General features: G+C 52.9%; 6 protein-coding genes across 8 annotated transcripts; 2 read left to right on the forward strand and 4 right to left on the reverse strand.

Annotated features, from left to right (window-relative positions):
* Positions 1-107: 107 nt before the first annotated feature.
* rpl3 (ribosomal protein L3) lies at positions 108-1,330 on the reverse strand. Its single transcript, XM_068750211.1, is given in 5 exon segments — positions 108-285; positions 365-488; positions 491-532; positions 730-922; positions 1,317-1,330. Coding segments are annotated over 5 exon segments (429 nt in total). The 5' UTR covers positions 1,320-1,330; the 3' UTR covers positions 108-218.
* A 166-nt stretch (positions 1,331-1,496) lies between these two features.
* slc25a39 (solute carrier family 25 member 39) lies at positions 1,497-5,762 on the reverse strand. Its single transcript, XM_068749949.1, has 11 exons — positions 5,633-5,762; positions 4,709-4,845; positions 4,579-4,638; positions 3,849-3,958; positions 3,685-3,752; positions 3,473-3,597; positions 3,213-3,386; positions 3,022-3,131; positions 2,842-2,923; positions 2,554-2,634; positions 1,497-2,356 (listed from the first exon to the last, which is right to left on the reverse strand). The coding sequence occupies exons 2-11, from the start codon at positions 4,803-4,805 to the stop codon at positions 2,256-2,258; spliced, it is 1,008 nt and encodes a 335-aa protein (XP_068606050.1). The 5' UTR covers positions 4,806-4,845; positions 5,633-5,762; the 3' UTR covers positions 1,497-2,255.
* A 417-nt stretch (positions 5,763-6,179) lies between these two features.
* On the forward strand, positions 6,180-10,013 carry rundc1 (RUN domain containing 1). The gene is made up of 5 exons (XM_068749468.1): positions 6,180-6,672; positions 7,069-7,227; positions 7,295-7,493; positions 7,559-7,660; positions 7,922-10,013. The coding sequence occupies exons 1-5, from the start codon at positions 6,280-6,282 to the stop codon at positions 8,782-8,784; spliced, it is 1,716 nt and encodes a 571-aa protein (XP_068605569.1). The 5' UTR covers positions 6,180-6,279; the 3' UTR covers positions 8,785-10,013.
* A 146-nt stretch (positions 10,014-10,159) lies between these two features.
* Positions 10,160-11,391, forward strand: rpl27 (ribosomal protein L27). 2 transcript variants are annotated; one of them, XM_068749469.1, is made up of 5 exons: positions 10,160-10,235; positions 10,697-10,779; positions 10,862-11,031; positions 11,110-11,220; positions 11,308-11,391. In XM_068749469.1, exons 2-5 carry the CDS (start codon positions 10,699-10,701, stop codon positions 11,354-11,356), a joined length of 411 nt encoding a protein of 136 aa, XP_068605570.1. In that variant the 5' UTR covers positions 10,160-10,235; positions 10,697-10,698; the 3' UTR covers positions 11,357-11,391. The 2 variants fall into 2 exon arrangements, with proteins under 2 accessions (XP_068605570.1, XP_068605571.1); XM_068749470.1 differs by having other exon boundaries at positions 10,209-10,291.
* Positions 11,392-11,699: 308 nt separating this feature from the next.
* bcat2 (branched chain amino-acid transaminase 2, mitochondrial) lies at positions 11,700-15,591 on the reverse strand. 2 transcript variants are annotated; one of them, XM_068749472.1, is made up of 11 exons: positions 15,572-15,591; positions 14,542-14,613; positions 14,023-14,223; positions 13,836-13,946; positions 13,648-13,767; positions 13,414-13,577; positions 13,141-13,283; positions 12,927-13,012; positions 12,711-12,851; positions 12,550-12,624; positions 11,700-12,414 (listed from the first exon to the last, which is right to left on the reverse strand). In XM_068749472.1, exons 1-11 carry the CDS (start codon positions 15,587-15,589, stop codon positions 12,376-12,378), a joined length of 1,170 nt encoding a protein of 389 aa, XP_068605573.1. In that variant the 5' UTR covers positions 15,590-15,591; the 3' UTR covers positions 11,700-12,375. The 2 variants fall into 2 exon arrangements, with proteins under 2 accessions (XP_068605573.1, XP_068605572.1); XM_068749471.1 differs by having other exon boundaries at positions 15,563-15,590.
* Positions 15,592-16,524: 933 nt separating this feature from the next.
* hsd17b14 (hydroxysteroid (17-beta) dehydrogenase 14) lies at positions 16,525-19,313 on the reverse strand. Its single transcript, XM_068750080.1, has 9 exons — positions 19,184-19,313; positions 19,032-19,070; positions 18,832-18,929; positions 18,076-18,142; positions 17,903-17,994; positions 17,397-17,501; positions 17,258-17,325; positions 17,008-17,104; positions 16,525-16,867 (listed from the first exon to the last, which is right to left on the reverse strand). Exons 1-9 carry the CDS (start codon positions 19,263-19,265, stop codon positions 16,721-16,723), a joined length of 795 nt encoding a protein of 264 aa, XP_068606181.1. The 5' UTR covers positions 19,266-19,313; the 3' UTR covers positions 16,525-16,720.
* Between the last annotated feature and the right edge of the window lie 1,173 nt (positions 19,314-20,486).

Consider the following 20,486-nt stretch of genomic DNA (forward strand, 5'->3'; position numbering starts at 1 on the left):
ATGGCGCTGAAGTCCTTCTCCAGCTGCTTCTTGCCGTCCTCGTCCTGCCACTTCTTGCAGTATTTGGTGAAGGCCTTCTTCTTGGACTTGTACCTGCGGCGGGGGGGGGGGGGGGGCGCACAGCAGAGCGGGCGTGGGTGGGTCGGCGCCGGCCCCTCGTAGCCACACCGGGCCAGTGGAAGAACGCGGCGCCTCGCTTTCGGCTCGTGGTTCGGTTTCTAAGCAGAACTTTCCGCCGACCAGAGGAGCCCGGAGCTCATCAGGGCCCGCGGCGCCTGAGCGGAGCTGCCAGAGGGGGGCGCCGTACCGTTAGACCCGCTAACGTCTGCGCCGCCCGCTCGGATCGTCCCGGGGGGGGGCTCACCAGTTCTTGTAGAAGCGGCGCTTGCACTCGTCGCTGACGTGCTCGGCGAAGATGGTCTTGAAGGAGCGCAGCCCGCGGGGGGTGCCGACGTAGCCGACCACGCCCACCACCATCATGGGCGGGTCTCCACGATGGTGACGGCCTCCACCACTTCCTTCTTGTTCACCTCTGCGGGGAGACGGGTCAAACCGTTTAGAACACAAAGGCGGGGCTAGCGTCGGGCGGCGCCGCCGGGCTGCGCTCAGTACTCGACCTTCATCAGGGGGAGGAAGACCCTTTATGTCCGCCCGTCGAGAGGCTCATCACAGGCAGAACCACCAAAACACCCAGAACCCTGAAACCCGAACCCGGGAGCACCAACTCACTGGAGCCGGGTCGGTCCACCTCACGGACGATGTGCGTCATGCCGGCCTTGTAGCCCAGGAAGGCGGTCAGGTGAACCGGCTTGCTGGGGTCGTCCTTGGGGAAGCTCTTCGCCTTCCCGCGGTGACGTCGGCTCCTCTTGCGGGGCAGGAAGCCCAAGGATCCGTGGCGCGGGGCCGAAAACTTGCGGTGGGACTGCGGAGGGCGAGGACGCGGTTAGCCGTGCGTGCTAAGCTAACCGGCTTAAATTAGCTTCACTAGCTAGCCGCCTCAGCTTCGCACCGCAAGCTACAGAACGGAGTTTCACTTTATAAAAGTATTCTGACGTCACAGATATCTTATATAAACCATTTCTACTACTGTCTAACCAGCTGCCTCTGTCGTCACTTCCTTTTGGACCGCGAGCAGCGGCGCGGTTCTCCCACGAATACCCGGCTTAATGTCAAATCCGGTTCAAATAACGATTAAATTCGTGCTACGCTTTGATGAAAGCTCCTTCTCAGGTTAACGGAATGTCTAAAACCCACAAATAAGAACGGATGCCGCTGATCGAACCCGGATTCGGGCTCCAGCGAGCCGGATCGCTCACCATCTCGCCTCCAGTCCAAGTGAGAGAGACCGGATGTCGGTCAGACGGCGCTTATATAGCTGCTCAAATATCGCGAGACTCAGCGGCCAGTTGTATTAATTGCAGCGGCCGCTAGATGCCGCTGTTTAAAGCAAAACAAATGCTGTTTATACAAATACAGTATGACAGCGCACTTTATTGATTTGTAGTTTTATTTCGTAATTTAACACGAACATTCATTTAATGTTAAATAATTTCAGTCATTTACAAACTCATTACAGAAATAGACAGAAGGAAAATAAAGATTTCAATTTCATTGAGATAAAAGGGAACATTTGACCTTTTATTATAAAGAAACAATGTTTTGCTTTACGACAGATGAAACAACTTCCTCTTTATTGAGCCCCAGACATACTACTTTTTTATGTCGTAACCACACCAGGGGGAAGGTTCTAAAGGTTTTCCTTTATTTGAACTGAACTCCTCACTTCCAGTGTTCATACATTATAAAACATCAATATCATAAAATAGGAAATGTCATGCAGCAGTTGAAGAAATTTCTCCTGAAGTGCTTGAAAGTCTCTTAACCTGTTTCACACGACAAGCACAAAATAGGAAGTTCAGCAAACGTCACGTAATTAAGTCTTACACGGAGGACCAGCTTATGTGGATTCAGCTCCGGCTGAAGTGGACCCCCCCCCCCCCCAGCAGCTGCTTACAACATTACAGGTAAGAGGACATGTTCCTCAGGCGTCGGGCCTCCAGAGGGTTCCAGTTTCAGAACAAACAACCGCAGATCATTCCCAACATTCCCGGCGGTTTGATCCAGGTCATCCCAGCTGTCCCATCAAATCAGGAATGTACCTGCGGAACTAGTCTCATCACAATGTGCTCGACCGAACCAACAACCTCCGGTCTGGTCCAGGAAGTCCTGGGAAACGCCCAGAGACCCGGTCGGGCTCAATCCTGGTTCCTCTCCCTGAAGAAAGCCTTTCCGAACTCGTAGGTGCTGATCATGATGGCACAGGCCGGAGCCACTTTGATCACTCTGGGCAGGAAACCTGGAGGAAAGGAGAGCAGGTGGTTTGTTCGGTACGGTGGCCTGCTGGAGACAAACGAAGGAGCGCACAGCTAAAGGCCGAAAGCAAACAACGAGCAGGACGGCGGTTCAGGTCCGCTGGGCAGGACGTGCTCGTGAGAAACACGACAGCAAATCTAAAAACGGCGCCGATATGTGGAGAAGAGGCGAAATAATTACCTGCAAAAAGACCCCTGTAGCCCAGCTCCGCCCAAATGCTCCTCATCATGTGCCACGTGGACGAGGTCGTCTTTACGGACGCTGCGAGGAGAGACAAGCCTGATGAAGAAGACGCTTCATACATTCCGCTCCCAGTAGGACCGCCCACCTCCCGGTGGGACCGCCCACCTCCCTGTGGGACCGCCCACCACCCAGTGGGACCGCCCCCCCCCCAGTAGGACCGCCCACCTCCCGGTGGGACCGCCCACCACCCAGTGGGACCGCCCACCCCCCAGTAGGACCGCCCACCTCCCAGCGCATCCATCTCTCCCAGCTGGATCTGTCTCCTCGTCTTCACCACGTCAAACGGCAGCGTGAGGACGGCAGCGATCTGGACCGAAGCAGAGCAGGGTAAATTCAAACGTCCAATCAGAGCGCTTTAAATTCCGCCCGCCGTCCGAAACCCTGAAAAGCGTCTGGAAGACTCACGGCTCCGGAGGCGGCGCCCGCCGTGAAGCTGATGGAGAAGTTGGTTTGGGTCAATCGACGCTCCTCACAGAGCCTGGACTTCACCAGCTCGTAGCTGAACCAGTAGAGCGCTGGAACACAAGGGGGGGGGAGGGGGGGGTTACGTTACTCCACCGCGCCGCCTTCCCTTCCACGGCGTGTCGCTCTCTCACCAGAGAAGGGGACGTCTCTGAGGACGGTGGGGCCCCACCCCCTCCACAGGGACAGAAGGCCGTCCTGGTTGACGGCGGACCGGATGCAGCCCGACAGCTCGCCGTAAGGCAGCCGGCGGGACTGCATCTTCGTCCTGATCAGCTCCAGGGGGCTGATGACGGTCACGGCGGCCACTGCGACACACGCACACACACACAGGGCGTCGGTAACACCATGAACACGGTTCAACACCCCCCCCCCCCGGCGCCGTAACGCTCACATCTCGCCACGGCTCCGGCTAAAAGCGGGCTGACGCTGCTCCGAACGCCGAGACCGCCTCTCAGGAAGTCCTGAAACTGGTCGTAGGAGGTGAAGTAGATGACGGTGGAAGGTATAGCCATGACCCTGCGCACACACGCACACGCACGCACACCATCATCATCATCACCATCACCATCATCCCGCCCCCTTAGAGCCCGGTCAGACACTCACAGCGTCGGTGGCAGGCCGCTCCACAGCGACGCCATCCCTTCGTGTCGGACGATTTTCACAAAAGCGTCCTGAAAAAAGCAAAGAAACGCAGTCAGGAGGGCGTCTCGCTGCCGGGACGGCGTCTCGCCGCCGGGACGTCCAAGCGGAGCTGCCCGGGGACTCACTAGCGTGCCGCTGAAGTGGGTTTGTGCCTTGAACCAGCTGCTGCAACCGGTTCCGTTCTGACACACGTAGACGTGATCCATCAGCCCGTTGCAGTACAGGAAACACTTCCCTGTGAGGGAGACATCCCATGACAGCAACCGGTGAACACAAGCTCCGCCCCCACTCAGCCGCCTGCTTTTATCGTCTCCGGGAGTGGCCGTTCGTTAACAACGCGCTGGACCGTGAACTGTCCGGAGTCCAGGCGGCGTCGGTGTGAATAAACACACGGAGACACGGACCGGGGCGGCGGCGGGGGCGGAGTCGGGGGCGGAGTCGGACTCAGGTGACCCCAGTTAGAGTTTAACGTTGGTGAAACGAACAGACGGTTAAAGAGGAGCTGAAATCTGTTGCAAAAGCAGCTGGAGGTCAGAAATAAGCGTTCAATGTTAAACAAATAGATCAACAAGGAGCGGCACGAAATGCACCCGCTAGCGTTAGCGTTAGCATGCGGTCGCTCAAACAGGTGCACGTTTATCTCATGCAGCTCACGTACTCACACTTTGAACGGCGGATGACGCCGTCCCACGGCGCTGATTCAGAAGCTAACGCTACGGAAGGAAGCAAAAGGCAGGGAGGATTGAGAGAAAGGGGAAGTACGCAGGGCGCCGGGGAAACGGGTTTAGTGCAGCCGCAGAAGCACCGGGACACGCCGCCGCCACGAAACCACAGAACACGAGATCCCCGTCGTACCTCGATGGAAGGGGGCGTGTTGAGACTGCAGCCGGATCTTCACGACGTCCAGCGGCGTGACTGGAGAGCAAAGATTCAGTGACTCGGGCTGACCTTTCAACTCTTCACGCGAAGGTTTCCGCCATCTTACCAAATAGAGATGTAAAGAGGGCCCCCGTGCTGGAAGCCATCATCTGCTGCACCGGAGAGATGGGAAGCCTGGGCCGGCTGCCGGGATGCTCCCCCATCCTGCCCACCTTCCAGACCAAAGGTCAAGGTCAGACTCTCCTTCAAACAGCAAACCGTTAGCATGAACGGAAGTTTATCCTCACACAACAGAGAGCCATCTAAAGGCACTTCACAGGCGAAGCGGGGAAAGACAGAACCCAACTCGACCCATGAGAGCAAGAACTTTGGAGACAGGGGCAAGGAAAAAGTTCCCTTTAACAGGCAGAACCCTTGGACAGAACCAGAGAGAGTGGTAGAGAGACAAAAACAACATGTCGGCTGCTGAGAGCTGCTATATGAAACTATAATGCTAATGCTAGCATCCCGGATAGGGCCATCAGAGCTAGCATAGAGGCTCAATGTAAACGCCGTCCAAACCGGTTTAAATGAGACGGTTGCGACTTATCTCTGACGTGCATGACCCCCCCCCCCCCCAGCCCCGGGGGGGCCCAGCCCGAGATGATACACGTCCTAAAAACGTTTTAAGCATCACACAACGCGGTGGGGAAGACACTCGCGTCTCCTCGGGGACGCACCTTTACGTAAAGGTGTTTTACAGCAGCTTTTATCGAGCCGAACTCGAGCTAAACCTCACAGCACATTTTAAGTTAGGACATCGTGTACCGTTAGATGATATAGATCAAAAAGCAAACACATTTAAGATAATAATACGATTGATCTAAGGGGGGGGGGGGGGAGGTCGCCAAGTCCGTAATTCATTACACACACTGGGTCAAAGCAGCTTCGCTGTCAACACTGGAACGCAATTCACCTGGTAGCCACCTAGCTAGCTAGCTGGCTGGCTAGCTCGGTAGCTACTCTGCGCATAAAGCTAATTGTTCCTCACGTTTTAATGGCGCTGACCGGGTCGTTGTGAAACAGTTGCGGCTTCATGCATTCCGGTCACGTTGACGACGCTCCGCCACGTTCGACGTCCGTCGGTGAGCCGACGCCGCGGCCAGCCTGCTATCGCGTTCCCGCAGTAAAGTGTTTATCACACCGACCAGAGGTGGTGCGTCGCAGACCTCATTACGGAAGCGACGTCATCCGCGTGGTCCCGCCCCCCTGTGCTGCTGCGCTTTGCCGCCCCCTGGTGCACGCCCAGTTAAATTGCTCCGACGTTGTTCAAAACTGAGGTTTTTTTTTTCTGCTCAGCAGCATCGCTAATTCATTAGCAGGGCAAACATATTACATCATAACCCACGACGTTCTGGATATGACGTCACATAAGTGACTCGTTGTGACTTTCCGCTGCACTTTGAAAACAAAGTCACGTGACCACAACAAACTATTTTGTACGAGTCGAAGCTTCGCTTCACATTCGTCCGATGTACCCGAACGCAGCATGTGACGTCATCCGATTGCCGTATGACTCATCCTTTTCAAGATGGCAGTACACCGTTGAGCCTTTTCTGTCTGCGCAGCAGAATAAAGTACATTAACGGCGTGTTTTCGAACTGGCGACGAAGATAAGCCGCTGAAGGAAGATCCAAAATGTCCACGGAGGAGCTGTCAGCCTCGGACAGCGAGGCCGCCTGCGCCGGGGCGGGCGAGCGTTGGGCACCGGTGGGCGCTGTCGCCAGTCCCGAGGAGGAGACCGGGAGCGGGGCCGCCGGCCAGCCGAAGCAGAGGGGCTCTTCCTCGGCCACCGAGGAGGAGATGTCCGCTAGGCTGGAGAAGCTGGAGGACGAGCAGGCCCTGCTGAACTCGTCGCTCCTCGCCCTCACCTCGCACTTCGCCCAGGTTCAGTTCCGCCTGAAGCAGGTCGTCCACGCCCAGAGCGAGGAGAAGGAGAGGATGCTGGTCGAGCTGGAGGAGTTCGCGTTCGGGGGGTGCCCGCATGTGGTGGGCTGCAGGGCGCTGGACGCGCAGCAGCTGGAGAACTCGGTGAGGCTCCGCCGCCATGACAGCCGGAGCCGGAACCGGCCTCGGGGGTCACCGGCTGCCCTCCGTGCCGTTTAAATCTGCTTCGTGCGTTTCCGTCTTTTACTTAAAAATGATTTGTTAATCAATAGAAAATAAAACCTCGACTATTTTGATTAATTTAACATATTCTCGAGGCAAAACGTCGTGATTTTTTTAAAATTGTTGTTGTTTTTCACTGTGGTAACGTTCAAAATGGGAATGAAGCGACCTGCTCTGGCCCCGCCCCTGTTGGAGGCCACGCCCATGTTATTCCCCGTCCTCACGGTCGCTTCGTGTCGCTTCTCTCCCGTCTGAGAACCCCCCCACCCCCCAGGGAGGAAACTATTTCCTGTGTTGTCACTTCCTGTCTGCCGTCAGACGGAGCGGGAGAAGAGGGAGCGCCTGGAGGCTCAGCGGGAGAAACAGAAGGATCTCATCTTGCAGCTGAAGACTCAGCTGGATGATCTGGAGCGCTTCGCCTACCAGGAGGGCAGCTACGACTCGCTGCCGCAGGCCGTCGTCATGGAGAGGCAGAAGGTGGGAGGAGCCGGCGCCGGGTCGAGGAGTCGCTGACCTGAAACTAAAGGTATCTCATACCTCCCAGGTCATCATTGATGAGCTGATCAAGAAGCTGGACGTGAACCTGAACGAGGACATCGGCAACCTGACGCCAGAGGAGCTGCGACAGAGGGTGGACGCCGCCATCGCTCAGATCGTCAACCCCGCCCGGGTCAAAGAGCAGCTGGTGGAGCAGCTGAAAACCCAGATCCGAGACCTGGAGATGTTCATCGACTTCATCCAGGGTGCGCTGAACCCGGGGGGGGTGTAACTTACGCCTCGAGGACTAACTTTGCTTTTCTTCTCTCAGACGAGGTGGGGAATCCGCTCTTATCGGACGGGGCCCACAGCCAGCAGCCGCAAGCAGCAGGAACCAGAACCAGAACCAGAACCCCGGGAGGGAAGACGAGAGGTCAGTCGGGTCAGACGACGAGACGGGAGACGTTCGTGTGTGGCGTCGGCGCCGCAGCGACTTCCTGTTTGTTCCGACTGAAGTAGACGACGTTTTCTGATGAAGAGTTTGGGTCACGGTTCCGTCTTCGTCCACATCGGTCCTGGTTTTGCTGTTTAGCTCCTGAGCTAAAGCTGTGAACGCTGAATGATAGATTTATGTCGGGGCTGTGAAGGAGGCGCCGCCCGGCCCGGTTTAATCCCTCCCCCCCCCTCCCTGCAGGCGACCCCGAGCAGGCCCAGAAGATGCGAGAGACCGGCCTGCGTCTGGTCCAGAAGGCCCTCGCCGTGCTGCAGATCTTCGCCGTGAGCCAGTTCGGCTGCGCCCCGGGGCGCCTTCACCAAAGCGTGTGGCCGCAGGAGTGGGCGGGGCAGGACTACGGGCCCCTCCTGCAGCGCCTGGAGGCCGCCGTGGACAAGGTGCGGGTTCTGGGCTCCTGCAGGCAGCCCCCCACGGAACACGTGGTCAACTACACCAGCGACGCGGCGCTGGGGCCTCGGGACGAGCTGACCGCGGCCGTGAGGAAGGAGCTGGCGCTCGCGCTGAAAGACCTGCTGGCTCACGGCCTGTTCGCCCCCTCCCAGACCGCGAGCCTGGTTCTGGCCCCCATCTCCTGCCTGCTGCCCTACAGGCCGGCCCCCCAGGCCATGCACCCCTGGGAACTCTTCGTTCAGTTCTACCACTCCAAGAACGGGAAGGCGTTCGTGGAGTCGCCGGCGCGGCAGCTGTCGCAGTCCTTCGGCCTGCCGGTGGGGGGGGGGGCGGTGACCGTCACGCCCAAGCAGTCTCTGCTGTGGGCCGTTCACACCGTGCTGAAGGAGCACGGACGCTACAAACGGGGGCCGGACACCGAGCTCAAGGCGCTGGTGTGCATGGCGCTGAACGAGCAGCGCCTGGTGTCGTGGCTCAACCTGCTGGTCAAGTCCAGCGCCCTGATCCAGCCCCACTACCAGCGCTGGAGCTACATGGCCCAGACCGGCTTCGAGGGCGCCATGCGAGTCCTGGGGCGCATCAGCCACCTCAAGTTCGACCTGCCGGTGGACCTGGCTGTGCGGCAGCTGAAGAACATCAAGGACGCGTTCTGAGGGAGGAGACGGAAACGCCGCGCGCCGGAAGGTTGTTCACGCTGCTCGTCTGCGCGGCGGTGGATTTATGTTGCTCGAATGCCAGACGGAGGTGACCTCAGCTTCCTGACCTTTGCCCCCGCCCCCTGTGCATGGCAGCGCCCTGATCTATGCAGCCGGCAGGGCGTTAACGGAAACGATCCAGGAGGTTAAACAATGAGCCCGTTAGCGTTGGCGCCGCTCCGTTCTTCTGTTACGGATTTCAACTTTTAGCATGTCGTTTGTAGCAGATGGATTTACGGTCGGACGTGTGGGAGGTTACCAATCTGCTTCTCAACCGGTAGCCACGGTGTTCCTCAGGGATCTATCCTGGGTCCGACCCTCTTCTGACACGGCTTTATATACGTCTAGACCAGGGGGGCACGCGAGGACGTTTATGTTGACACGCAGAGAATATTAAGAGGCAAATAAGGATTGTATTTTATTATATTAAACTCCTCACAAGAAATGGAGCGCACCAAATGTTCTTAAATACTCCCATACTCCTTCCAATCCTGGGCGGTGGTGATGTCATCTCCATTTTACAGGCGAAACTAAAACAAAGAACGTTTTATTTCTGTGTCAGTGGTTGTCTGCGGTTTTTAGTATTGTACCTGTTGCTGCCTCTCGTCCAGGTCGTTGTTGTAAATGAGAATCGGTTATCAATCGGCTTTACCAAAATAAATAAAGGTCGAATAAAAAAATAGTCATGAACCATTCACACTCCCTGCGATACAAACCTGATTTCCTGTGTGATTGGAAATATTTATTTAGTAAATATGCTGAATTCCTATTACCCCCATATTTGTGATGTTTTGTTGTGATTTATGTTAGAAGTCTTTTATTTATTGGATAGCATCTTTTAGCTCGACTCTGGAACGGTGGAACATTTCAGAAAACGAAGTAGCTGCTACACTGAACTTTTAAAATGATCCTATTTATTGTATTTTATCTTTATTTCATTGCATTAATCAATAATTATACTGTATTGGGAAATGTGAATTGTAATTGTTTTTAACAGATGTGCTGATTATGAGACTGGAGAAATAACGTTTGTGAACAGACAGAAAAATCTTAATTTATGTTTTTATTTTTACAAATGTCGCATTTGTTGAATAAAATTTTAAATGCATAAAAATGGCTGGATTGTTCACGTCTACGTCTGAAAGGCAATTAAAAAACATTTCTGGAATAAATGCAACAAAGAGCTTTCCGACATTAAAGGTTGTGTAATTATATTTTTTAATTTTATTTTTCGTTGAAAACTCTTTAGCAGTAACCGCTTTATAAATGTTTTCTATAAAAAAAAAAAAAGAAAAGTCGCGACTCCTTAAAATTATACCCGGAAGTGTCGTGCTGAATCTGCGGGGTCAAAGTTGACGGAAGCCTCCTCGGCTTCCTTTCCTGTTAGCGGCGGCCGCGGAGTAGCATCGGTGGGTCTGGTTTCCGTCCCGGAATCTTCGGCCATCGCGCTGAATCTGTCCGCCCGGTGTGTTCGTGTCGCGCCGAGCTTCGAGCCGTCGCCGCTTTATTTAACATCCGCCTGTTATTTATGGCCGTTCGAACGCGACGGAGGGAGGAAAGCGGCGCTTAGCGCGGCACTTCTCCGTCGGGCTAGCTTCAACATGGCGGCGTCCCGTCGGAGATGGGGAGGGTTGTTCCTCTGAAACGCGACGTGAAATGCGACGCGACCTTCGGCGACATTCGGCAATGTGACGTTGCCATGGAGAAACGCGTAACTTACTGGAGGCTAATGCTAAGCTAGCCGGCTGGTCGGGCATCAAAGAGCTGGAAGCCCTGATTAAATTGCGAACGGGTCTCTGTCGGGTTGATTTTACTGACGTCACTGACGTACTGAATCCACGTTGGTGACGTTTCCCCCTCTTTTCGTCAGAAATGGGCAAATTCATGAAGCCTGGGAAGGTGGTGATGGTGCTGGCGGGACGCTACGCCGGTCGCAAGGCTGTCATCGTGAAGGTAAGGCGGTCCGTCGGTCGGTCCGTCGGTTGTTCCGTTGCTCGTCGGTTCCTGCTCCAGCAACGTCACCGTTTATCTGCAGAACATCGACGACGGCACGGCCGACCGTCCCTACAGCCACGCTCTGGTCGCCGGCATCGACCGCTACCCCCGCAAGGTGACCACCACCATGGGCAAGAAGAAGATCGCCAAGAGGTCCAAGATCAAGGCCTTCGTCAAGGTGTTCAACTACAACCACCTGATGCCCACCAGGTGAGAGGGCGGGGTCTGTAGCGGAGCGGTTCTGCGGTGGAAGCAAACGGTTCTGACGCTCTCCGGCGTCTCCTGCAGGTACTCCGTGGACATTCCTCTGGACAAAACCGTCGTCAACAAGGACGTCTTCAGGGATCCCGCGCTCAAACGCAAAGCCAGGCGAGAGGCCAAGGTCAAGTTTGAGGAGAGGTGAGGTTCCCCGGCGCGGCTCTCCGGATGCTCTCACCGTTTACTTTCTACATGTGTCGCCAGAACATTGTTTTTGTCTCTCCTCAGGTACAAGACGGGCAAAAACAAATGGTTCTTCCAGAAGCTCCGATTCTAACTTCACTGTTTCACTAATAAAAGTCTAAAAACGCATTTCCGCTGTCGGCTCTTTTATTCTCGTGTTGGAGGATCAAACGTTTACCGTTCCGAGTCCGGATGTCAAACGGGACACGCAGAGATCCAGATGTTCCCGGTTCAAACGCAGGACAGCAGCGGTCCACGGGGAACAACGAATTGAAATAAAATGCCTCGGTGGTTCTAGACTGCTACGGCAACAAGCTCGGGTCAAAAGTCTTGTTGAAAGTTCGTACCGTCTGAGCGGACGCTCTTTCATTTTTGTTCATTTTTATCCTCAACTCCAGGAAACCGGGTTAAAAAAAACGAACAAGTGAAAGCAGCGCTACTCGGATCGGGTTTATTGTAACTACAAAACGGGAGAAAGTAACAGGCGGAAGAATAAAATAAAACCGAACCTGACAAAAGCACCCCTAAAAACACAAATAATCTGGCTGAAGGGCGGCGGAGGACACAGACGGGACGGGACATGAAACACAAAGGACATCATCAGTAACTCTGGAAGACAGCGGAATTCTATAAAAACCCAAAACCCCTAAAATCCTCTGAAACGCATCTGTCAGATGAAGGCCATCCTCTTCCTCTTTTGTTCTGAACGGACCAACGCAACAGCAGAACCGGGTCTGTGTCCGTGACGTCATCACGTGCTACGACAGTAACCAACCGCGGCGCGCTGCGTTCAGAGGCGCTACAGCTGACCGGAGATCAGCTCCTAAACCGTCTCCGACGGGTTCAAGCAGACAATAAATATTAGACATTTTACACCTCTCACCTAAAACGTGTCAGTTTGTTCCGGTTTTCTTTGAACGCAACATGAAAATCGCGGAAGATCATTTGTGACTAACAATAAAAAAAAAGGCTCCCGCCGCTTTGGCTCTTCCGTCCCGACGTTGTTCCTCCCGCCGGGAACGTTTGGGTCATGATCGGATGGGAATGTCCGACGGCGGGAGGAACCGTCGAAGCAGCGGCTTGTGTGTGTGGGGGGGGGGGCTGGTGCTCTGTTTACACCAGCGGCGCCCATTCACTGGCCGTGCGTCCATACTGCAGGGACAAGGACAAGAAGGGAGTTTCAAAATAAAGGCATATAAATAAGAACATAAATGAGGAGCCAGAGCCTTCCCCGTTCGCGCCACCGGGCGGCGCCACCGTGCAGCGGCTGGTCGTGGCCGAGCTCACCTGAATGTCCGTCAGCTCTTTGTAGAACCTCTTGGCCAGGTCCGGCCCGTTCTGCATCGTCGGGACCTCGTACTTCTGCGAGAACGGAAGGGAAGATATAAGATTTACAATCGTTTACTATACCGCCCCCTTGTGGAGCCATCGAAAGCCAGCGCTCCTACCTTCCCCTTGTAGAGGAGGCTTCCCACGGGACACACCACGCAGGCCGTCCCGGCTCCGAACACCTCCAGGACCCGCCCGGCCTCCAGGAGGCGCAGCACCTCCCTCATGTCCATGGTCCGCTCCGTCACCGAGAACTCGCCCTGACGGGGACACGAACAGTCACTGACGATGCGTTCACATCCCATAATGCCGTCCTGACCCGGTCCGGCTCTCACCCAGGTTCTGGCCAGGTCCAGCAGAGACTGCCTGGTGACTCCTGGGAGGATCATTCCATCCAGAGGGGGGGTGATCAGCTCTCTCTCTGCGGACACACACACACACACACACAATACATGCTAACCGTGTTAGCGTAGCAGCCACGTCGCCGAGCCGGATGATGTCATCCCAGCTGGAGTGGGTGGAGTTTTCGGGTTGGGGGAGGAGTCTGACCTCCTTCCTCGTTGGTCATGTAGATGAAGAGGTTCATGGTGCCGACCTCGGTGATCTGCTCCTCCTCGCCGTAGAGCCAGAGGACCTGCTGACAGCCGCGTTTCACCGCCTCGTTCTGGACCGCTATCGTGGGCCCGTAGTTACTGCAGGGGGAGGAGTCGAAGGAGGAGGGGGAGGGGCCTCACATTCAGGCTCGCCGATAAGAATCCCGCATTTACTTTGCGATTAGCTTTTCTAAAGGCAGCGCAGGAAATGAAAAGAGTCGAACCTCACCCTCCCACCTTGTAGGCGCCGACGCCCCCCCGCCACGCCCGGACGAACGCCGGGTCCGCCAGCAGAGACACGGGACTGAACGACCCCGTGGCAAAGTACGGGCCGACCGGGCCGACGATGACGAAGAGAAGCGCCTTCCCCGCCCGGGACACGCCGAGGGACGGCTGGAGGAGGAAGAGACGGGGCGTCAGTGCATCGGCCCGATCCGGGGCGCCGGCGCCGGCGGCGGCTCACCTCCGTGCCGATGAAGGTGGGTCGGATGTAGAGGCTGGCGTCCAGCGAGTAGGGAACCCACTCCTGATCCAGCGCCACCAGCTGCCGGATGCACGCCAGCAGCTCGCCTTTATCGAACAGCTGCAGACGAAGAGCGGTCAGGTCTGTAACAGGATGGGGGGGCGGAGCCGGGGGGGGGGCGCACTGACCGGGAGGCAGCTTCTGTCGGCGCTCCGATGCATCCGCTCCATGTTCAGCATCGGTCTGAACAGACGGATGCTGTTGTCGACGCCACGGAACGCCTTCATCCCTTCAAACAGCTGACGGGGGGGGGGGGGGGGGGGGGGTCAAACGGTTTCCCAGCCATTCTGCCGACGACCCGGCCCGACCCCTCACCTCTATGGAGTAGTGCAGGGCGGAGCTGGCGGGATGCAGCGACAGGTTCTGGAACGGTCGGATGCGAGGAGTCTCCCATCCGCCCGCATCCGTCCAGTCGACGGTCAACATGTGGTCGGAGAAATGCTTCCCGAACACCAGCGTGGACGGGTCGGGCCTCGGCTTCGGCGCCGCGCTGCGCTCGATGACGAGGTCCGCCGCCTGAGGCGGGGGGGGGGGAGAAACAGAAGCAGGGGGGGGCAGAGCGGGCGGCGGACGGACCAACCATTTTTAAAGCTTCGTGATTGTCGGAGCATGCTTTTAAAAAAAGGACGATTAGTCGAGCGCCACGGAGACACGGAGACACGGAGACATCGGAGACACAGAGACACGGGGACACGGAGACACGGGGACATCGGAAACATCGGCAAAATTGGACAATTAATGAGAATGAAATAACAAGCAGAGAGCGAGGGGGGGGGGGGGGGGCAGAGGGAGGAAGTGACCCCTGACCCGGAGACGTAACCCCCCCCCGGTTACCTTGAAGGAGCTGGAAAACCGCAGGAACCTGAAGGACAAGGGGGGGAGCTGAGCGAGACGTCCATGGAGGATCTGCAAGACACGACAGCAGGACATCACGATGGACACGTCCCTCCCAGTCGTCCTGCAGGGACGTGTGTGTGTGCGTGCGTGTGTGTGTGTGTGTGTGTGTCTGTGTGTGTGTGTGTGTGTGTGTCTGCGTGTCCCTGCCTGGAGGACACAGCTGGTGCTGCGCTGTAATCAGGATGAGGAATGCTATAAACCCGCGACGGGAGCCGGGAGGCGGGCCAAAGGCGAGCAGACACTGGAGGTCAAACGCGCGCACACCCGGTGACCGTTCACCCGGTTGGGTTCGGTTCGGTTCGGTACACCGAAGCTAACGATGAAGAACGCGCAGGTCGTTATTTAGCCGCTTCCCTCATCAGGAGCGGTGCGATGACGGTAAATTAAATTCCAGGGTTGTGACGAATCGATGACGCAAAAGTCGCTTTTATTGCGAACAATCAGTGGGTCGATGTGAAAACGCGTCACAGGAGATTTAATCCTCGACGTCACGCCCGGAATAAAAACATAATTCAGGATTATTCAGTAAATGTTAGCATTAAATTAGCATTTATCCCAGACGTTAGCATCAGCACCGGAAACGATTTGAGTCACTACAAATAGATCGTCACAAGTTTTATACTGAAGAGGTTTGCGTCTGCAGGAAGTATAAAGCCAAACGTGTTAACTGGATGTTAGCCGATTACTTTATCGAACCGCGATACCTTCAATAAAGCCTCGTTCCGCGTTTTATGATCCGATATGTCCGCTGAAAACCTTAAAAAACATTTTTTCCCAGGTTTCTGAATGGAGTTTGGTTGAGGACCTCTCCACCCGGTAATGTTTTGCCTCCTCCTCGCGACTACTTGATGTCTCTCGGTCATAACCGGCCAATCTATCTCTAATTTAGGTGTAATTATTAATCGATCAGTGACGATTAGTGAATCATTGACATCGTAATCAGTCCTTCGTTAATTACCGGACTCACTGTTCGAAAGGCTGCCATCTCCTCTGCGCACCGAGGATAAACGGGAGTCTGTGTTCGTGTGGAAACAACGACCGAGTCGGCTGGAGTTCCGGCTTGAGAGACGAGACGGCGAAAAGAGAAAAATAACTAAACCGTGTTAGGCTCTTATTCCTTCATTAAACATTAACGTACCTTGGCTGCTTTATAAATTGTTAATTTTTAATTACTGTTTTTAGTTTTTTTTAAAGCTAAAAAGTTTCCTTCGCGGAAAATGACATTCGATATTAAATTCTAAATCCCAATCAGGAAGTAGTAGGGGGTGTGGAAAAAACCCTCACATCTGATTGGCTGACACCGGCGAAGAGAAAAAGGCAGGTTGAGCAAGGTCGTCCAGGTCGATGGTGATTGGTCAGTGGGAGAGGCGTGGCGTGGGCCTGGCTGCTTCGGTGAAACTGCAGGCTGACCTAAATTCCTGGATTTATAAACTGAATTTAATTGTTTTTATTTCTGGTTGTACTTGTGCTTACATATCCCCACGGTATCTGTAAATGTTGTTTCTATATTTGTTATCCTGACTGTAAATCTGTATTTCAATTTGTTCCAAAAAATATATAAAAAATAAAACTCTTAAATTTCTTCAGGTTTTATATATATATATAAATGAAAATACTGAACAAAACAATCATCTTTCCGTCACGCACTGTTTAGCATTTAGCGTTTATATTTTCTGTTGGCAGATCAAATATCTAATATGAAGAGAATAATAAACCTTTAAAGGATAAAGAGTTTAAAATGATCCTCTGGTGTCTGCGTGTTCTCTAAACATCACCAAAAAAAAAAGATGAAATAAAACGAAAGCCCCGTGTGAGAATAATAGTTTAAAGTTTGACTCATATTCGGAAATACTTTTGGTCTGACTTCAAAAACCACAGAGAGGCACTCATAATGAATGTCATTACAACAAAAAATATCCATTCATGTACAAAAGCCTTTTTATTGCTTTTCAAACCTGTAACTCCTCAAACCAACAGTTTTTATTCTCTTTTGTACTTATTTGCGTTATTTGTTTAATCAAATCAAGTAAATCAACTTGACTTTAATCAAAAAGGATTTGAAGTTATGGATGGAATCTCTTAAATCTTTCCCGTGGATCGTTTTCCCGGGACGCGGTCAGGACGGGATCTGACTCTTGATCCCGTAGTTGAGTTCAGCTCCTCCGGTCAGCAGCAGGTCGGTCCCGGTGATGAAGGTTGCGTCGGCGGCGAGGAACAGGGCAGCCAATCCGCATTCAGCCTCGGTCCCGACGCGACCAATCAGCTGCCAGGAAGGAAAACGACGGTCGACGCGGTGACTCGGGAGTTATCGTCTGTATTTATTGAATCCTCCAGCAAATGGAGACGTTTTTCATCTCGGCTGTTTCATGATCAATATTGACTGAAGCTTCCGCGGAGGCTGACCTGACACTTCTCCATTGACGTCATGGCAGCAGCGGCGTCGTCATGCAGTCCCGCCAATTCTTCAAGCAGAGGCGTCATCACGCAACTCGGAGAGATGCTGCAGCGACGAGACGCAACATCTGGAGCATCGATTCTGATCCGAACATCTGGAACCGACTCCGCACGGCGCTAATGTTAACCCTTCACCTTCCAATGTGTCCGATCGATAATCGAAGGAACCGGACTGGACTCAGAAACCATTCTGACTCACCTGTTCACGCGCACGTTGTGCCGACTCTCGTCCACAGCCATCGCCTTGGTCATGGACACGATCGCGCCCTTGGAGACAGAGGCTTGGATTACACCTTTACGGTCGGCAGGTAAACGCGCTGCCCGGAGGGTGACCTCACCTTGGTGGCGACGTACGTCACCGAGTCCTTCTGACCGATGGAGGCGACGAGGCTGGCGACATTAATGATGTTCCCCTGACGCAGTCGGAGGTGCGGCAGCGCGAACTGGAGACAGAGTGAGACCTCAATATCAGAGATCCTGAACATGCCATGTGTCTGAAGGTGTGTGAGGAAATCAATACGTCCATAATCAGCCGGTGAATCCACCAGTGGATATTTCGCGAAGTCTGAATTTAAATATTTTAACATTAACATTTACATTTACAAATTTCGATTTAAGGTTTTCCGTTTGTGAAAGACAAACAAATTGATTTGAATGGTGTAAACAGAGTTTCTCCAATATTTGGTCATGGCTAAATCTGAAATTAAAGAAAACAATCGTATAAAAAATATTCAGTCATCATGTAATAAAAAAATCTAAATGAAAGAAAGAGCATCTGTTTCCCCACATTTATGAGGCAGTTATAAAGAAAGGATCGTCTTTTGTCTTTTTCATTTGTCTTTACTTTCGAGGTCAAGAAGTAGCTGACGAGGTTCAGATTCAGCAGGGATTGGAATTCCTCTTTGGTCGTGTCGTCGATAGATTTGTCAGGAGGATCTGAAACAAAGAGGACAGGAAGTTAGCACGTAGCATCGAAAGGCTAGCCCTGGATTATTAAGGGAAGGATCAATAACTCACGCCAGCCCACGTTGTTGACGAGGCAGTCGATGTGGCCAAACTGTTTCACTGTCATGGCAACGAAAGTCTGTGCAAAGACAGGCAGACAGGCAGACAGACAGGCAGACAGACAGAGAGACAGGCAGAGAGACAGAGAGACAGGCAGGCAGACAGACAGAGAGACAGGCAGACAGACAGACAGACAGAGAGGCAGGCAGGCAGACAGACAGACAGGGACAGGCAGAGAGACAGACAGACAGGCAGACAGAGAGACAGACAGACAGGCAGACACAGAAAGAAAGAAAGAGGTAATGTTGTTGTGTTAGGCGGGTAACAATAAAGTTTATTTGAATCCTGCAGGACTCACCTGAGTGTGTCCTACGTCACCAGGATACATTTCTTTTTACAGCAGCAGACATTTCAGGGATTATTCGTGTGAGGAGGAATTTACACCTGCGTAACCGGCAACACTGGTTTTATTCGGAAACACCTTTACGCAAGACAGGCTGCGAAGCCACGCCCCCTAAACCAGGACAGGTGAGGATTTCCGAATAGAGCAGATTAACCCCTAAAGAAAACACACGGGAAAACTACATATTGTGAATACTTAATGAGCAGCTATTGTGAATACTTAATGAGCAGACAATGGCGGTTTACTGAAACTGCAGGTTAGTCTGTGTCAATATTTGCAGGCTGGTGATTGACGCTGAAATAATTGACATTTACCAGCACAACCTGTCCAGCGACACGCACGCAGCGTGCGCGGAGGAGCCTCACCTGCAGGTCATCCTCTTTGGTGGCATCGAGAACGACAAATTTACAGGAGCCGGGCCCGGTTCGGTTCAGGCTCGCCTCCAGCTCCTCGCCCCCCGAGTCTGCGACACCGAGAGGGTGAAGATGATTGATTACATTTAAATCTAACGAATTTACAATAAACACAATTCAACCAATAACGGGGGGCTTTTGTTGTTACTGACCTGGTTTTGCACAGAACATCACCATGGCACCATTCTCCACTAAAACAAAATGAAATAAAAATAAAGCAAAATATTCCGTTTCAGATCTGCTCACAGATAAATGAGAGATATCCAATTGTGTTTCTATATTATAATAAAACAAATAAAGATACCAAACACTTTGACAATGCCTCTGCCGATCCCGGTGGATCCTCCGGTGACCATCACGACTTTGTCCAGGTATCGCGTTGACATGTTGGCCGCTTCCCGGTGCTGCGTGGAGGGACACGAGCACTCCCGAGTTCCGTTTGTCTGGTTCAAGGATCAACAGACTGGCGTGAAAAAAAAAAGTTTAACCAAAAATTATAATGAGCAGCCGAGATGCGTCCAGATGCGTTCAAGTGCTCCCGGAACCTTTGGGAATTTACAGGTCACGGTTGGGGAATTGGAAAGGAGAAATTAACGAGGCAAACTGTGAATAAATATTAAAAACCCGGTTATTATAACTTATTAAATTAAAAGGGAATTTCCACAGAACAAGCTTATTAATAGTAGCTAAGACATCAGTGGCGTGAGGCTATATTTAATCGGAGTCCTAGAATGAAGCTGTAATTTCCGGATTGTCCGTGAACTACTCGCGACGCAGTTCAAAATGAATGAGAGTCTCTGGAGTCACGAAAATAAGAGCGTTGGGAAAACGTTCTGCGAGATTCATGAATAATTTATATAGTTAGTAGATACATAAACTTTATTTAAATACATCTATTTAAATTAGATTTTGTTTCTCTCCTGGCTTTAACCGCAGTGAAATGCCGTTCTGGTTTTTGTCGTGACGTCACAAGACGGGCCTCTTGGCTAATTCGATTAAATAGCAAGACTCCAGGAAACTTCAGGGAACAATGTCCATAAATAAACATCAATAAATGTTAACTGACCAATTACCATTGGTTAGCCTAACATTAGCATTCATAATATAACATGGATGCCAAAAATAAACACTGTACATTATAGACTTTCTTTTTATCTCTAAGGGAAAATAATTATTTTAAAGATTTTGTTCATCGTTGACTCAGTCGCTATAGCGCCCTCTATGTGAACCCCCACCCACCCACACACACAGTGCAGGTGTGCCTGTGAGAAGCGAGGCCGCTCTCTGTTCTCACATAGCGGCTAGCAGCTATCTTGTTTTGCAACAAACTTCATTACGCAGCTAAACAAAGCAAAATAGATGTCTCGAATTTCTTTTGTCTGGTTCAAGGTTCAACAAATTGGCGTAAAAAAAAGTAAGTCTCTCAGAGCCTGGATAGCTCAGTCGGTAGAGCATCAGGCTTTTAATCTCAGGGTCCAGGGTTTGGGTCCCTGTTCAGGTGCGCGCTGTCTGTATTTTGGTCCTGCGATGAACTGGTGACTTGTCCTGGGTGTGTCCCACCTCGCTCCCAGCTGGGATAGTGACCCGTATCTCAGATTACACCGTCT

This window comes from Brachionichthys hirsutus, chromosome 16 (assembly GCF_040956055.1).
Source record: "Brachionichthys hirsutus isolate HB-005 chromosome 16, CSIRO-AGI_Bhir_v1, whole genome shotgun sequence".
Taxonomy (NCBI): Eukaryota; Metazoa; Chordata; class Actinopteri; order Lophiiformes; family Brachionichthyidae; genus Brachionichthys; species Brachionichthys hirsutus.